At 51.3% G+C, this 18,307-nt stretch overlaps 1 protein-coding gene across 1 annotated transcript; it reads left to right on the forward strand.

Annotated features, from left to right (window-relative positions):
- Positions 1-2,293: 2,293 nt before the first annotated feature.
- tmem59l (transmembrane protein 59 like) lies at positions 2,294-15,894 on the forward strand. Its single transcript, XM_033047199.1, has 8 exons — positions 2,294-2,299; positions 3,462-3,609; positions 5,430-5,524; positions 7,179-7,331; positions 9,657-9,804; positions 12,406-12,529; positions 13,344-13,461; positions 15,367-15,894. Exons 1-8 carry the CDS (start codon positions 2,294-2,296, stop codon positions 15,517-15,519), a joined length of 945 nt encoding a protein of 314 aa, XP_032903090.1. The 3' UTR covers positions 15,520-15,894.
- The last annotated feature ends 2,413 nt before the right edge of the window (positions 15,895-18,307 follow it).

Genomic DNA, 18,307 nt, shown 5'->3' on the forward strand with positions numbered 1-18,307 from the left:
GGGGGGGGGTGAGGGGGGAGGAAGGGTGAAATGCCTGTGCTATTTGTGCCCTGTATTTTGCAAACACTGATCAAACTGGAACCAAGATGTAGGCGCCTGAGGAAGGGTCTGGACCCGAGACGTCACCCATTCCTTCTCCCCAGAGACGCTGCCTGTCCCGCTGAGTTACTCCAGCATTTTGTGTCTGTCTTTGGAATGAGAATGGAGTGGATTGATTGCAAAGCTTGTCTGCAGCAGCCCGTCTCCCAGTGAGTGGTAGAGACGAGCTGCTCCAGCCGGCTGCGAAGGTTCGAGTCGGCGAGACCTTCAATGTGATGGCTGGGCAGAGTGAAGGCTGCCTCCTGATTGATCTGTGCCCGCAGGTGGTGTGGTGCGGTGCGGTGTGGTGTGCCAGTACTGTGAAGCTGGTAGCTGCACCACACATCCCATTGTGTGAGTGAGTGCGAGATGGAGGTGGCTGTGATGTACCAGCTCACCATCTGGTGCCATACACTGGGGAAGAGCCGACATAGACTCTCTCCGCGCAGTCCCTCTGCCTTCACAGGAGAAAATTAACACCCAGCTTCCATCCAATCACTGGTGCAAGTACATCAATTTGTATTCAATTTACATTAAAATCGGGGCAGCACAGTGGCGCAGCAGGTAGTGCTGCTGCCTCACAGCGCCAGAGACCCGGGTTCGATTAGTCAGTAGTATATTGTGTACAGGGCTTTCAAGAGAGAGCTAGATAGGGCTCTTAAAGATAGCGGAGTCAGGGGATATGGGGAGAAGGCAGGAACGGGGTACTGATTGGGGATGATCAGCCATGATCACATTGAATGGCGGTGCTGGCTCGAAGGGCCGAATGGCCAAATCCTGCACCTATTGTCTATTGAGTATTATTGTCCCTAGTGTGTGTAGGGTGGTGCTGGTGTACGGGGATCGCTGGTCGGTGCGGACTCGGTGGTCCAAAGTCCCAGATTCTGCGCTGTATCTCTAAACTAAACGAGTGTGTGGGGTGATGGCTGGTGGGGGGTGGGGGGGGGGTGGAGGTGCTCGCTGGACCTGTTTCCACTCTGTGTCTCTAAAGTCTAAATTGTACTTGGAACACCCAGCGTACGTGTTGTTGGGTTAGGTCCGTGCCCGGGTGGCGTTAGAGAGGGACTAATAATAATAATGGATGGGATTTATATAGCGCCTTTCTAATACTCAAGGCGCTTTACATCGCATTATTCATTCACTCCTCAGTCACACTCGGTGGTGGTAAGCTATTTCTGTAGCCACAGCTGCCCTGGGGCAGACTGACGGAAGCGTGGCTACCATTCTGCCCCTACGGCCCCTCCGACCACCACCAATCACTCGCACACATTCACACACAGGCAAAGGTGGGTGAAGTGCCTTGCCCAAGGACACAACGACAGTATGCACTCCAAGCGGGATTCGAACCGGCTACCTTCCGGTTGCCAGCCGAACACTTAGCCCATTGTGCCATCTGTCATCCCGGGACTGACTGCGCCCTGTCCGCGGGCACCCTGGGGGGTGGAATGCATCCATGACAAGGAGTGTAACATAGTTGTACAGTAGTTTACTTAAACCCCTGTCCCACGCTACGAGTTCATTCCAAGAGTTCTCCCCGAGTTTGGCCCTGATTCGAACTCGGAGATTTACGGTAATGGCCGCTCGTCGGTACTCGGGGCTCTCGTGGACATTTTGCAACATGTTGAAAAATCTTCACGAGTCTTCCCGAGCTTACCTGCCGTTAGCGTTACGAGCCGTTAAGAGACGTCCCTGAGCTCTAACGTACCCGCTACGTTCATTCTCCGTGCTTATAGAAACGTACACAATTCTTAAGGGGTTGGACAGGCTAGATGCAGGAAGATTGTTCCCGATGTTGGGGAAGTCCAGAACTAGGGGGTCACAGTTTGAGGATAAGGGGGAAATCTTTTAGGACCGAGATGAGAAAAACATTTTTCACACAGAGAGTGGTGAATCTGTGGAATTCTCTGCCACAGAAGGTAGTTGAGGCCACAGTTCATTGGCTATATTTAAGAGGGAGTTAGATGTGGCCCTTGTGGCTAAAGGGATCAGGGGGGGTATGGAGAGAAGGCAGGGGATGGGATACTGAGTTGGATGATCAGCCATGATCATATCGAATGGCGGTGCAGGCTCAAAGGGCCGAATGGCCTACTCCTGCACCTATTTTCTATGTTTCTATGCTTACCACGAGCTTGATTTTTTTTAAATCTCGGGAGAGCTCTTGGAATGAACTGGCACTGTGGGTCAGGGCTATGACTATATTTGTTTGTCTTGTACTATGGCGGTGAGTTCTGTTCCATTTCAACATTTTTCTTTTTTTCATTTTTTAATTTAAATTTTTTTAAAGAGATAAGAAAGATAGAGATAGTAGGGAGTAGAGAAAAGTGTAGTGTGTATAAAAACAAAGGGGAAAGAGATAGAGAGGAAAATAAATAAGCCAGAAGAAAGAGCAGGAGAGAGATGAACAGATAGACGCAAGGAGATGAGTTTTCACATTGTCGATCATCTTTCACCCAGACCTGAAACATTTGCTTTTTACGATACTGTTGCACCACAAGAATCCAACAAAAATCAATAAATGGAGACCCAACTCGTTAAGAATTTTTTAAGAAGGAACTGCAGATGCTGGAAAATCGAAGGTAGACAAAAAAGCTGGAGAAACTCAGCGGGTGCAGCAGCATCTATGGAGCGAAGGAAATAGGCAACGTTTCGGGCTGGAACCCTTGAAGGAAATAGGCAACGTTTCGGGCCGAAACCCGGAAGGGTTTCGTCCCGAAACGTTGCCTATTTCCTTCGCTCCATAGATGCTGCTGCACCCGCTGAGTTTCTCCAGCATTTTTGTCTACCATCAACCACCCATTTATACAAATCCTGTATCAATTAGTCTTAGGTAGACACACAAAAAGCTGGAGTAACTCAGCGGGACAGGCAGCATCACTGGAGAGAAGGAATCGGTGATGTTTCGGGTCGAGACCCTTCTCCAGACTTCAGGGGTCTCGACCCGAAACGTCATCCATTCCTTCTCTCCATTGATGCTGCCTGTCCCGCTGAGTTACTCCAGCATTTTGTGTGTCTACCTTAGATTTAAGCCGGCATCTGCAGTTCTTTCCTACACGTTATACTAATCCTAGTTATTATTCCCCCCACACATGCTGGAGAAACTTATCGGGTGCAGCAGCATCTATGGAGCGAAGGAAATAGGCAACGTTTCGGGACGAAACCCTTCCGGGTTTCGGCCCGAAACGTTGCCTATTTCCTTCAAGGGTTCCAGCCCGAAACGTTGCCTATTTCCTTCGCTCCATAGATGCTGCTGCACCCGCTGAGTTTCTCCAGCATTTCTGTCCACGTTTCGGGTCGAAACCCTTTGGTCTTGTTTACCTATTAGGAGGAGTCTACATTTTTCTTAATAATTGAATACATTTTTTGATTTTTTTTTTTTAAAACAGTGTGCGTGCTATTTGCTAAGTGATGTCTGTTGCTGTGTCCCCCTGCAGGACACGATCGCCTGCCAGCGTGGATGCCGGCTTCTCTCCATCTGCCAGTTTGTGGATGGAATCAGTGGTTTGAACAGCACCAGAGCCGAGTGTGAGGCAGGTGAGCCCTGGCACCAAATTCATTATCCCGAATCCCAAGGAATTCCACAGTCCCATCACCTTCCCTGCAACTGACTGGGCCTCACGGTGGCGCGGCAGTTTAGTTTATTGTCACATGCGCCGAGGTACAGTGAAAAGCTTTCGTTGCGCGCTAACCAGTCAGCGGAAAGACTATACATGATTACATAGATACATAGATACATGGAAAATAAGTGCAGGGGGAGGCCATTCGGCCCTTGGAGACAGCACCGCCATTCATTGTGATCATGGCATTTCGTCCTCAATCAATCTCCCCATATCCCTTGACTCCACTAGCCCCTAGAGCTCCATCTAACTCTTTCTTAAATCCATCCAGTGACTTGGCCTCCACTGCCCTCTGTGGCAGGGAATTCCACAAATTCACAACTCTCTGGGTGAAAATGTTTTTTCTCACCTCAGTCTTAAATGGCCTCCCCTTTATTCTAAGACTGTGGCCCCTGGTTCTGGACTCGCCCAACATTGGGAACATTTTTCCTGCATCTAGCTTGTCCAGTCCTTTTATAATTTTATATGTCTCTATAAGATCCACCCCCTCATCCTTCTAAACTCCAGTGAATACAAGCCTGGTCCATCGATTACCATCGAGCCATGCACAGTGTACAGATACAGGGTAAGGGAATAACCTATTAGAGTTGATGCCTCACAGCGCCAGAGACCTGGGTTCGATCCTGACTACGGGTGCTGTCTGTACGGAGTTTGTACGTTCTCCCCGTGACTGCGTGTGTTTTCTCCGGGTGCTCTGGTTTCCTCCCACATCCCAAAGACGTGCATCCCGTAGTCGGGATCGAACCCGGGTCTCCGGCGCTGCATTCGCTGTAAGGCAGCAACTCTACCGCTGTACACGCCACCGTGTTCTCCAGTGACTGACCCTCCTGGAAAGATAATGGTTACATTCCTGAACCAGCAGGTGGAGTCTTTGACCATCGACCCAGAGGCGGGTTCAGCAGCAGGGGGATTTAGATGATTATATTGAGGTGGAATATCAGTGAAGCTGCTGTCTCATGTTCAAAGCCATCTGGTTCACCAGGGAATGTAATCTTCCATCAGGGGTGAGCGGAGCAGGATCAGGCCATTCAGCCCATCAGGTCTCTACTCCGCCATTCAATCATGCCTGATCTACCTTTTCCGCACAACCCCGTTCGGGGCAGAGGGAGGAAGGAATCTTTTCTTCCTGCAATAAGGGATTGGACAGGCTAGATGCAGGAAAAATGTTCCTCATGTTTGGGGGAGTCCAAAAACCAGGGGTCAAGGTTTAAGAATACGGGGTCGGCCACTTAGGACTGTGATGAGATAAAACATTTTCACCCAGAGGGTTGTGAATCTGTGGAATTCTCTGCCACATAGGGATAAATGAATCAGATCAGATCAGATTCAGATTCAACTTTAATTGTCATTGTCCGTGTACAGTACAGAGACAACGAAATGCATTGGATCATGGAATATGGGGAAAACGCAGGAACGGGGCACTGATTTTAGATGATCAGCCATGATCATATTGAATGGCGGTGCTAGCTCGAAGGGCCGAACGGCCTACTCCTGCACCTATTTTTCACTGTTTCTATGTTTAATCATATGTATTCAAGAGAGAGTTAGATATAGCTCTTGGGGCTAACGATATCAAGGGATATGGGGAGAAAGCAGGAACGGGGTACTGATTTTGGATGATCAGCCATGATCATATTGAATGACAGTGCTGGCTCGAAGGGCTGAATGGCCTCTACTCCTGCACCTATTTTGTATGTTTGTGAATAATAAGCCTGTGCTATGTGCTTGTGTGTACAGCGTGCCTGGAGGCGTACAGGCAGACAGATGAGCAGTACGGGTGTACCACCGGCTGCAGGGAGCAGTTCCTGGAGGCAGAGAGGAGACAGAAACAGGTAATGTCCCGTGCGGTGGACTCAGTGTGCGGGCTGGACTCAGCGTGCGGGCTGGACTCAGTGGGGGGGTGGGGCGTGGAACGTGAAGCGTGGCGAAACGCGAGGCAAAGCGTGGAGAGACAGGCACCTGGAGAGAAACCTGCTGGGTTGACTTGAGCTACAGACAGAACCTCCACGGACTTCAAAAACACATTTCATTGGCGCTAAAGTAGGCAAGTTGACAGCCAATTTGGACAAAACAAAACCCATAAACAACAGTGTGGAAACAGGGCCTTCGGCCTCAAGGGCCTGTCGCACTTGGCCGATTTTTTCGGCGACTGCCGGCGTCATATCAGCATCGCCAAAAGATTTTGAACATTTCTAAACCCAGCGGCGACAAAAAAAATGTTGCGACGCTGGAGGAGACACCGCTCGTCAGTACGCCGTCACGCCGCGGCTTTTCCGGTGACCTGATACGTCAGTCAATGACGCCGGCAGTCGCCGAAAGTAATCGCCAATGGGACAGGCCCTTACCTTGCCCACACACCGGCCAATGTCCCATCTACATGTCCCACCTGCCCGCGTTTGGCCCATATCCCTCCAAACCTGTCCGATCCATGTACCTGTCTAACTGTTTCTTAAATGTTGGGATAGTCCCAGCCTCAACTACTTCCTCTACCAGATTGTTCCATACACCCACCACCATTTTTGTGGAAATGTTACCCCTCAGATTCCTATTAAATCGTTGCCCCTTCACCTACATCCTCTGGTCCTCAAATCCCCAGCTCCGGGCAAGAGACTCTGTGCGTCTACCCGATCTCTTCCTCTCGTGAATTTGTACAACTCTCTAAGATCACCCCTCATCCTCCTGCGCTCCAGGGAATGGAGTCCCAGCCTGCTCAACCTCCCTATATCTCACAGCCTCTAGTCCTGGCAACATCCTCATAAATTATGTGAAATATTTCACCTCCATCTGAGGAGGCATTTCACGAAGAAAATCTGAGCTCCTCCCGACTCGATGGTGTCTTCATTGTCACTTGTACCAGGTGCAGTGAAATGCATTTACGGCGTACAGGTCAGCTAGACTATCAGCAGACATAAGCGCCATTCTAGGGTTAGTACAGAATGTACAGGACAGCCCACTGAGTCTAGAAGCAAGAGACACCATTTTGGCGTTATTTTACCGTCCACGCTTCAGCCGTTAGCGAAGGCCCGATGTGGCCGCTGCCTCCATTCCGGTCGGCCCGGCGACCCGACGCCTCTCTCCGTGTTCTCCTCTCTCTGACGTGGTTCTGTGAGACTCTCCCTCTCTCCCTCTCTTTGCAACTGAGTCTGAAGAAAGGTCCTGACCTGAAACATGGCCTAGCCACTGCCACCACCGACCCGTTGAGTTAGTCCACTCTGTTGCTTCACAATAGTGCCGCTTAGTTTGGTTTAGTTTAGTTTAGTCTAGAGATACAGCGCGGATACAGGCCCTTCGGCCCACCCAGTGCATACCAACGCTACACTAACCGAAGATCTCGGAGAAATCCCAGACTGGTCACGGGGAGAACGTACAAACTCTGTACAGGCAGCACCCGTAGTCGGGCTGGAACCCGGGTCCCCCGGCGCTGTGAGGCAGCAGCTCCACCCGCTGCGCCACCGCTGGGAGTAAAACTCTCTGTATTTCCCGCAGCTCCTGGCGTCGACGTCTGAGACCCCCTCCTTCTCCCTCATCCACTACGTGTCCAACCTGTGCAGCGACTTTGTCAACTCAGCCCAGAGTTTTATCTCTTCCACCTGGACCTTCTACCTGCAGGCTGACGATGGCAAGGTGGTGGTCTTCCAGGTAAAGCAACCCCTTCACCGCACGCCCTTGGTGAACCGTGCCACGCAAACGCAAATCTCCGCGGCGAGCTGAGTTGAGTTCATAAAGTGAGCAGGAGTAGCCCATTCGGCCCATCAAGTCCAATCCGCCGTTCAATCATGGCTGATCTATCTCTCCATCTCAACCCCATTCTCCTGCCTTCTCCCCATAACCCCTGACACGCATACTAATCAAGAATCTATCTATCCCTGCCTTCAAAATATCCACTGACTTGGCCTCCACAGCCTTGTGTGCCAATGAATTCCACAGATTCACCATCCCTCTGACTAAAGAAATTCCTCCTCATCTCATAGAAACATAGACAATAGGTGCAGGAGTAGGCCATTCGGCCCTTCGAGCCTGCACCGCCATTCAATATGATCATGGCGGATCATCCAACTCAGTATCCCGTACCTGCCTTCTCCCCGTAACCCCCTGACGGTTTAGTTTGTTGTCACGTACACTGAGGTAACAGGGAAAAAAATCTTTTGTTGCGTGCGATCCCACCAGCGGAGAGATAATACATGATTACAATCGAGCCGTCCACAGTGTACAGATACATGACAAGGGGAATAGCGTTTAGTGCAAGATGAAGCTAATTAAGTCCGATCAGAGATAGTCCGAGGGTCTCCAGTGTGGTGGGTGGTGGCTCAGGACTGCTCACTAGTTGAAGAAGGAACTGCAGATGCTGGAGAATCGAAAGCGGAGAAACTCAGCGGGTGCGGCAGCATCTATGGAGCGAAGGAAATAGGCAACGTTTCGTCCCGAAACCCTTCCGGGTTTCGGGCCGAAACGTTGCCTATTTCCTTCCCGAAACGTTGCCTATTTCCTTCGCTCCATAGATGCTGCCGCACCCGCTGAGTTTCTCCAGCAATTTTGTCTACCTGCTCTCTAGTGGTTGGGAGCATGGTTCAGTTGCCTAATAACCATATAACCATATAACCATATAACAATTACAGCATGGAAACAGGCCATCTCGGCCCTACAAGTCCGTGCCGAACAACTTTTTTCCCTTAGTCCCACCTGCCTGCACTCATACCATAACCCTCCATTCCCTTCTCATCCATATGCCTATCCAATTTATTTTAAAATGATACCAACGAACCTGCCGCCACCACTTCCACTGGAAGCTCATTCCACACCGCTACCACTCTCTGAGTAAAGAAGTTCCCCCTCATGTTACCCCTAAACTTCTGTCCCTTAATTCTGAAGTCATGTCCTGTTGTTTGAGCTGGGAAGAAACACCTAACCCCCCAAAAACTCATGAAACCCCTAAACCACCAAACAGCGAACCAACCCACAGGTCATCAAATTCACACCTCATCAACCTATAAACACCAAAGGTTTTGGTTCAGGTATTGGAGCTTTCAGCACCTTGCCCCCCCCCCCCCCCCCAACCTACATTCACCAGACCTCCCTGCATCCACTCTCCGCACCAACCATGTCCCGCAGACCCCCAGCCAACACCACACCATTCGCTGGCACTTATATTTTGGAGATGCAGCGTGGAAACAGGCCCTTCAGCCCACCGATTCCCTGCTGGCCACGAGCACTGTCCTCCACATGAGGGGCAATTTACGGTTGTTTATGCATTAACCTACAAACCTCGCACGTCTTTGGATGTGAGGGAGTCAACCGGAGCGCCCGGAGGAAACCCACGCAGGTCGCGGGGGGTGGAGAACGCGCGAACTCCGCGCAGACGGCACCCGTAGGCGGGATCGAACCCGGGTCTCCGGCGCTGCATTCGCTGCAAGGCAGCAACTCTTACCGCAGCGCCAAGGGGGCGGCACGGTGGCGAAGCGGTAGAGTTGCTGCCTTACAGCGAAATGCAGCGCCGGAGACCCGGGTTCGATCCCGACTACGGGGTGCTTGTCTGCGCGGAGTTCGTGCGCTCTCCCCCTGCGTGACCTGCGTGGGTTTACGCCGAGATCTTCGGCTTCCTCTCGCACTCCATAGACGTGCAGGTTTGTGGGTTAATTGGCTGGGTGCAAATGTAAATATTGTCCCTAGTGGGTGTAGGATAGTGTCAGTGTGCGGGGATCGCTGGTCGGCGCAGACCCGGTGGGCCGAAGGGCCTGTTTCCGCGCTGTATCTCTAAAACTAAAAGCCACTGCGTATTGCCATCTCTGGCACCACACCTCCATCCCTCCTTGTACATGCTCCCCTCTCTGATCTTCCACTGGCCCCCTCCCCTGACACCAGCCCCCTCTCTCTCCAGTGTCTTCCCCAACTCAGACCCCAATACTCTGCCCCCTTCACACACTCCCTCCCATCCTGGACCTGAGCTAATGTCTGTTCCCCCCCTAGGCAAACCTGGAAGTGGACTTCTCGTCCCTGGACCTGGAGCCCTCGCTGCCCAACGAGACTGAGAATCCCCAGGACGGGATCCCCGGAGTCCAGGAGGAGGAGCTGCCGACGCCACGGATGGCCCTGGCAACGCCGGAACCGCGGCCAGGTGCGTTGCCGGAGTGAACAGGGAATGTTCTCCTCCATCAGAGGGGCCAGGACTTGTGGCGCAGCGGTAGAGTTGCTGCCTTACAGCGCTTGCAGCGCCGGAGACCCGGGTTCGATCCCGACTACGGGGTGCTTGTCTGTGCGGAGTTTGTACGTTTCTCCCCGTGACCCGCGTGCGATTCCCCCCCACGCTCCAAAGGCATACAGGCATGAAGGTTAATTGGCTTGGTGTGTGTGTACATTGTCCCTGGTGTGTGTTAATGTGCAGGGATCGCTGGTCTGCACGGACTCGGTGGGCCGAAGGGCCTGTTTCCACACTGTATCTCTAAACTAAACTGGACTGTCAGTCATTCGGGGTTGATAAAACATGTTCATAAGTCCTCGGCCATTAGGCCATTCGGCCCATCTAGTCTCCTACACCATACAATACAGTGTGGAAACAGGCTTCGGCCCACATTCCCCTGCCTTTGACACCTCCACTAATCACACTCCTATCATTCTCCACTTTAAAAATACAAAGGCTTGGCCTCCACCGCTGTCTGTGGCAATGAATTCCACAGATTCACCATCCTCTGCCTAAAGAAATTCCTCCCCATCTCCTCTAAAAGTAATCTGAGGCTGTGGCCGTTGGTGCTAGACTCTCCCACAAGTGGAAACATCCTCTCCACATCCACTCCATCCAGGCCTTTCCCTATTCTGTAAGCATCAATGAGGTCCCCCCCTCGTCTTTCTAAAATGGTGTTTGCAAAGATGGTAGAGTCAGCAGTTTGTGCAAGGTTTCAGCCTGGAGAGAGTTGGCCTGGTTTGTTTATCAGCTGAGGTCCACGTTGGTCAAGAGACCCCCTTTGCTTACTGGAATGGTATCATGGCTTCTCTTACGTTTACTAAAATAGGCCGAGCGGGCCTCAAGTTAACGTGTTAACATCCCATCCGAGACTTGGTGCCTTGTTCGATCATAAATGATCGGAGCAGAATTAGGCCATTCGGCCCATCAAGTCTACTCTACCTTTCAATCATGGCTGATCCATCTCTCCCTCCTCCTAACCCCGTTCTCCTGCCCTCTCCCCATAACCCCTGACACTCGAACTAATCAAGAATCTATCTATCTCTGCCTTAAAAATATCCACTGACTTGTCCTCCACAGCCTTCTGTGGCAATGAATTCCACAGATTCACCTCCCTCTGACTAAAGAAATTCCTCCTCATCTCCTTCCTAAAAGAACGCCCTTGAATTCTGAGGCTGTGACCTCTAGTCCTAGACTCTCCCATCAGTGGAAATTAATCTTTAGTCTTCTCTCCCTCAGTACCATCTGAGGAACATCGGACTAGATTATCGGCTGCACCTCTAGATAGTTGTTGTGTGAAATGGGATTGAGAATTGGGCTTGTATAGGGCACTGTTCCACGATATGATGAAGAGCAAGCGTTGCCCACCCTCTGATCAAGGATGAGGACCCCCCCCCCCCTCCCCTTGATCCAGAGTGGTGTCAAAGAATCGAATCCATGCAGGTTGATGGTACAGGTCCACCACTTCACGATGAGTCCAGAGCACCCGGAGAAAACCCACACGGCTCACGGGGAGAAGGTACAAACTCCATACAGACAGGCGCCCGTGGTCAGGATCGAACCCCGGTCTCAAGTCGATGGGATTGAGGGAAATAAGATGTGGAGTGGGATAGATGGGATTGTTCTGAGAGCTGGCGTAGACTCGATGAGCCGCCACAGATTTTCCTATGTCGCAGGATTCTCCGGCTCCCTTGGTTCCAGAGCCTTGTCGTATTATCCGTTCTGCCGGTCCAACAGAAGTCACGGCCTTGGCAGGCCGAGATACCGGGAAGTTGGCCGTGGGAACCGATCTCCCGGCTCTGGCTGTGCCGGCGTTCCAGAGCCACGGCCGCAGGGGGGCAAATTCGACCTCGGAGGGGTCGAGATCGGCCCGGGTGCCATATTTACAGGGGCGACATCCGAGGGGGGATTTGAAGCGCGCTCCGGTAATTTTGTCCGGGTTAAAGGAGTTGACGGTCCATCAGTTGCCGGATAATCGGTGGTGGACCCGTATTGTGTGTGTGTCACCCCCTCCCCGTCTCAGTAGTTGCCCTCGGTAACTGGCAGGAAGCTGCAGCCTGGCCCCGCTCCGCGCTCCCCAATAACACGTGCAGTTTCTTTACTGTGACCGGCAAAGACCCTACAGCGAGCAAGATAGTCCACTCGACGAAAAAGACGTAGTACGGTCGTGGGCAGATTCGTGGGTAATTTTCGGCCCCATTTCCGTAACCGGCTTCCGTCTCCGCACCAAAGATCCCGTAGGATAACTAGCGCGGAGACGGAAGCCGGTTACGGAAACATCCTCGTAAAAATAAAAGTTCTTTGGTAAAAATCTTCTCAATTTCAGAATTTTAATTTATTAACACAAACTGTTCCCCCGCAACGTTGATTACACTGCGAGTCGGGTCGGGTCAGGTCCGGTTACGGAAATGGATGAAATAAAGGCCCACGTTCCGCTCCGTTGCGTACTACACGTCAACCCATTGCATTTAGCAGGAGTGGTCTATCTTGCTCCGCTATAGGGTCTTTGGTGACCAGTATCTCCTTTGTTGCGTGCAGCTGCGGCTGAGGGAATGAGGAAGGAGTCAGACAGTCGGGCGATCGCAGAGCCAGCGGTGAAAGAGAAGCTCACAGATGGAGAAGGCCTGCAGACGCAGCACGACTTCCTGGGCTGCATGTCACGGTAAGACAGCTGACATCGCAGGTCCCCACATCGCTGGGAGTCCGACTCACATCTAACCGCGCTCGTGTGGATAGAGTCATAGAGTGATGCAGTGTAGAAACAGGCCCTTCAGCCCAACTTGCCCACACCAGCCAACATGTCACAGCTACACTAGTCACACCTGCCTGTGCTTGGTCCATATCCCTCCAAACCTGTCCTATCCATGTACCTGTCTTAACTATTTCTCAAACAGCGGAAAGAATGCATGATTGCAACCGAGACGTCCACAGTGTACAGATAAATGATAAAATGCAAGATAAAGTCCGATTAAAGACAGTCTGAGGGTCACCAGTGAGGTAGATAGTAGCTCAGGGCCCCTCTCTAGTGGGTGATAGGATGGTTCAGTTGCCTGATAACAGCCGGGAAGAAACTGCCCCTGAATCTGGAGGTGTGCGTTTTCACACTTCTGTACCTCTTGCCCAATGGGAGAGGGGAGAAGAGGGAGTGACCAGGGGTGAGGCTGGTCCTTGATTGTGGTGCTGGCCTTGCCGAGGCAGCGTGAGGAGTGGATGGAGTCTCACCACATTGGAGTGAACCGTGGAGCTGTTTAACCAACCTTTAGTGAAGGAAGGGATTCACCGGACGAGTCCTGGGGTCTTTTCTTGCTTCCACTTCCCTCCCCACCCTTACGATCAGTCTGAAGAAGGGTCCCGGCCCAAAACATCACCTATCCATGTTCTCCAGAGGTTGCCCTGAACCCACTGAGTTCCTCCACCATTTTGTGTCTGTCCGTGGGTCAAGGCCTCTTGGACTTGTCTCTCCTTTGTGTCCACAGGCGCTCAGGGCTTCCCCGGTGGATCCTGGCTGGTTGCCTGGTTTTGTCAATCGCGGTCATGTTGTGGCTGAGCTGCGCCAGTTTGGTGACCGCCCCCGATCAGCACGTCAAGTCGCAGGTGGGTCATTCTCAACTTCTAGGAGCAGAATTAGGCCATTCGGCCCATCAAGTCCACTCCGCCGTTCAACCATTGAAACATAGAAAATAGGTGCAGGAGTAGAGGCCATTCGGCCCTTCGAGCCTGCACCGCCATTCAATATGATCATGGCTGATCATCCAACTCAGTATCCTGTACCTGCCTTCTCTCCATACCCCCTGATACCTTTAGCCACAAGGGCCACATCTAACTCCCTCTTAAATATAGCCAATGAACTGTGGCCTCAACTACCTTCTGTGGCAGAGAATTCCACAGACTCACCACTCTCTGTGTGAAAAATGTTTTTCTCATCTTGGTCCTAAAAGATTTCCCCCTTACCCTTAAACTGTGACCCCTTGTTCTGGACTTCCCCAACATCGGGAACAATCTTCCTGCATCTAGCCTGTCCAACCCCTGAAGAATTTTGTAAGTTTCTATAAGATCCCCCCTCAATCTTCTAAATTCTAGCGAGTACAAGCCGAGTCTATCCAGTCTTTCTTCATATGAAAGTCCTGACATCCCAGGAATCAGTCTGGTGAACCTTCTCTGTACTCCCTCATGGCTGATCTATCTCTCCCTCCTAACCCCATTCTCCTGCCCACTCCCCATAACCCCTGGCACCCGTACTAATCAAGAATCTGTCAATCTCCGCCTTAAAAATATCCATTGACTTGGCCTCCACAGCCTTCTGTGGCGAATAATTCCACAGATTCACCACCATCTGACTCATCCCCATTCTAAAGGTACGTCCGTTTATTCTGAGGTTGTGACCTCTGGTCCTAGACTCTCCCACTAGTGGAAATATCCTCTCCACATCCACTCTATCCAGGGTCTTTCAAAGAGGTTCCCCTCATCCTTCTAAACTCCGGCGAGTACAGGCCCAGTGCCGTCAAACGCTCATCATACGTTAACCCAACCATTCCTGGGATCATTCTCGTAAACCTCCTCTGGACCCTCTCCAATGCCAGCATATCCAGTTGTGTTTGGCTTAACATGACAGCCATGTTTGATGGGGATGTGTCAAGGGAGTTTTACTCTCTATATAAAACCAGTGTTGTTCCTGCCCTGGGAGCATTTAAAGGGTCACTGCAGAGAGGGTATTATCGAGTCAGACAGCGTGCAAACAGGCCCTTCGGCCCAACTTGCCCACACGGACCAACATGTCCCACCTACACTAGTCCCACCTGCCTGCTCTTGGCCCATATCCCTCAACACTTGTCCTATCCATGTACCTAACGTAGACACACAGTTTCTCAGTCTGAAGAAGGGTCTCCACCTGAAACGTCACCCATTCCTTCGCCCCAGAGATGCTGTCTGTCCCGCTGAGTTACTCCAGCATTTTGTGTCTCATCTTTGGTGTAAACCAGCGTCTGCAGTTCCTTCCGCCACTATCCGTGTACCTGTCTAAGTGTTTCTTAAACATTGTGACAGTACCTGCCTCAACTACTTTTGCCCAATTACTCCAGATGTGAGAAGGAACTGCAGATGCTGGTTTAAATCGAAGGTAGACACAAAATGCTGGAGTAACTCAGCGGGTGAGGCAGCATCTCTGGAGAGAAGGAATAGGTGACGCTTCGGGTCGAGACCCTTCATCAGTCTGAAGAGGTGTGTTGACCCGAAACGTTGCCCATTCCTTCTCTCCAGAGATGCTGCCTCACCCGCTGAGTTACTCTAGCATGTTGTGGCTACTCTATATGTAACTTGCACTGGGAATGTTCAATGAAAATGCATTGCTTACCTTTTGATTTTCTCTCTCTTTCTCTCTCTCTTTCTCCCTCTCCACCCCCTCTCTCTCTCTCCCCCTCTCCCCCCCTCTCTCCCTCTCTCCCCCTCTCTCTTCCTCTCTCTTCCTCTCTCTCTCTTTCCCTCTCTATAATTTGCTTGCAGCCTCTGAGCATCAGTAGTGACGAGGAGAGTTTGGTGAAGCCTCCACTGTACGGACTGTCCTCTGTGATCACGGTGACGATCCAGGGTGGAGAGGAGGAGGACGATGCGGGTCCTCTGCCTATGAAAGTCGACCTGAGTAAAACCCTCATCTAGAACATCGCCTGCTCGTGTAAAGGGCCATTCCCGTCTTGCTTGCTGGCTCAAGGTGCAGCTTCAGTATTGAGGAGTACCCCGTCTTCCCTGCCCCCCCCCCCCCCCCCTCCCTCCCCATCTCCCCCTCCCACCCCCTTGTGAAATACATCCTGGACTGCAGGCTGGGGAGGGGGTGACATTTTTTGGCATCTAACAGCATTATAAATCTCTACACATCAAGATTGGAAATCCCAAGAGCCCAAACTCCTCATCTTCTGTTGAAGTCCTAAATGAGGAGTTTTCAGGATTCTGGGATGTCTTCATAACTTCCTTGATCTTATTGTGAGCTGATTATGTGCTTGTGGTGAAGTGATCAAAGAGACCTGTAATTCTCAGCCTCACCGACAGCTGTACAAACGGTGAGCAGCAGTGACACAGGGAGGGGGGTATGAGTAACGCTGCTCTCTCCCACACACACACACGCACGCACACACACACACGCACACACACACACACGCACGCACACACACACACGCACACACACACATACGCACACACACACACATACGCACACACACACACACACGCACACACACGCACGCACACACACACACGCACACGCACGCACACACGCACGCACACACGCACGCACACACACACGCACACATGCACACGCACACACGCACGCACGCACACACACGCACGCACGCACACACACACGCACATGTGCACAAGTGCGCACACACACACACACACACACATACACATACACGCACACACACACACACGTACACACACACACACACAATCTCTCTCCCTTATACACACACACACCCACTCTCTCCCACACACATATTAGTCTCTCTCTCACACACACTCTCTCACACATACGTTTTCTTTCTCTTGTGCGATCCCCCTCTCGCCCATGAATCCCCCTCTTTCCTGCACCCCCACCCCCACCCCCACCCCCACCCCCCTCCCCTCCCCTCTCTCTTTTTCTCTCTCTCTTTCTCTCGCTCTCTTCCTGTCTGCCGCGGCACCTGTCCTTCATTGGCAGTAAAGACTTTCCTGAGTTAGAGGATAACTGGGCAATATTGTTACTAAATTATTGTGAGTTAGGAATCTGGCCCAGAGATTAAACAAAAAGCTTTGTACAATGTTTGCCACCAGCTCTGGCATCATTTAGAGGAGATGAAGGCTAGTATTCAGTGCCATTCTCTTGTGTAATGTGTAGATGTATATTCTAGTGGACCTCCACCTCCTTTGCTCAAAAAGGATTGCTCTCAGTTGAGGGTGGGAGAAAATCTTGTTCCTCGCGTGACTGACCCTGTACAGAAGGTAGCAAATGTCCTCCATTAGGCTGGGTGTCAATGTAGGTCTGGGTTATTGCAATGTAGAAGGTTGGGTAGGCATTTTTGTTTTGAGGTCATAAGTGATAGGGGCAGAATTAGGCCATTCGGCCCATCAAGTCTACTCCGCCATTCAATCATGGCCGATCTATCCCTCCCTCCTAACCTCATTCTCCTGCCTTCTCCCAATAACCCCTGACACCTGCACTGATCAAGGTAAGGGAACAGTACCCGTTTAAGGGAGGGGAACTGTAGCATTTCCGGACTCATCAGAAGGCTGTGCCATTCAAATGGATAAGTAGGAACTGCAGACGCTGGTTTCATAAGTTATAGGAGCAGAGTCAGGCCATTCGGCCCATCAAGTCTACTCCGCCATTCAACCACGGCCAAATCTATCTTTCCCCCTCAACCCCATTCTCCAACCTTCTCCCCATCCGTAAGCATGAACACATCCACACGATTAGTTTTTGGACTTCATTTGAACGGACGATAGACACAGATATCAGGAGTAGCTCAGCGGGTCAGGCAGCATCTCCGGAGAAAAGGATCAGGTGGCCTTACTTCAAGTTAGCAAAGTTAATATTCATGTCGCATGCTGCATTCAGCAGTATGAATATTGATATCTCTAACTTCGTAACCATTGCATTCCCTCTCTCTCCGTCCCTCCCCCCGCCCTATTCCTCTTGCTAATTTCGCCGTCTACATCCATTTGTTATCACCTCGTCCCCCGGCCAACAATGGACCATTGTGGGCTCCTCCATTCCCGAGTCATCAATGCGGGCTCTGCTTTTGTCCTGTACCTTCCCCATACCTCTAGTTTCCCCCTCCCCGACTCTCAGTCTGATGAAGGGTGTCGACCCGAAACGTCACCCATTCCTTTTTGCCGGAGATGCTGCCTGAGCCGCTGAGTTACTCCAGCAATTTGTGTCGAACTCCCATTCAAATGGATAGCCAGGTTGGAGTCCAGAAACACGAATAATGTGGAGGTTGTGGATGGGGACGGAGACCAGAACATTCAGAAAAGGAACAGGATGAAGCCACATCACGCCTGGTCTTACTCTATAAGTGGATTTGTAGCTGATACCTTTGAATCCACTCTCCCACCCCCAACTCCACATTCCCCAGTCGTGTTAAATGCGTGTTAAATACACATCGATAAGAAACGTCACCTATTTCCTTCGCTCCATAGATGCTGCCTCACCCGCTGAGTTTCTCCAGCATTCTTCGATTTTTCCAGCATCTGCAGTTCTTTCTTAAATGTTAAATAAGGTCACTCAGTCTCAGCTTGGAATATATTTCAACTCCCCCTTGAGAACATTTCTCGTCATCTCTATCCCAGTTGCCAGTGCAGGTTTGGGGATGATCAGCCATGGTCACATTGAATGGCGGTGCTGGCTTGAAGGGCTGAATGGCCTCTACTCCTGCACCTATTGTCTATTGTCTAATTCTCAGACTCGTGT

This window comes from Amblyraja radiata, chromosome 29 (assembly GCF_010909765.2).
Source record: "Amblyraja radiata isolate CabotCenter1 chromosome 29, sAmbRad1.1.pri, whole genome shotgun sequence".
NCBI lineage: Eukaryota > Metazoa > Chordata > Chondrichthyes > Rajiformes > Rajidae > Amblyraja > Amblyraja radiata.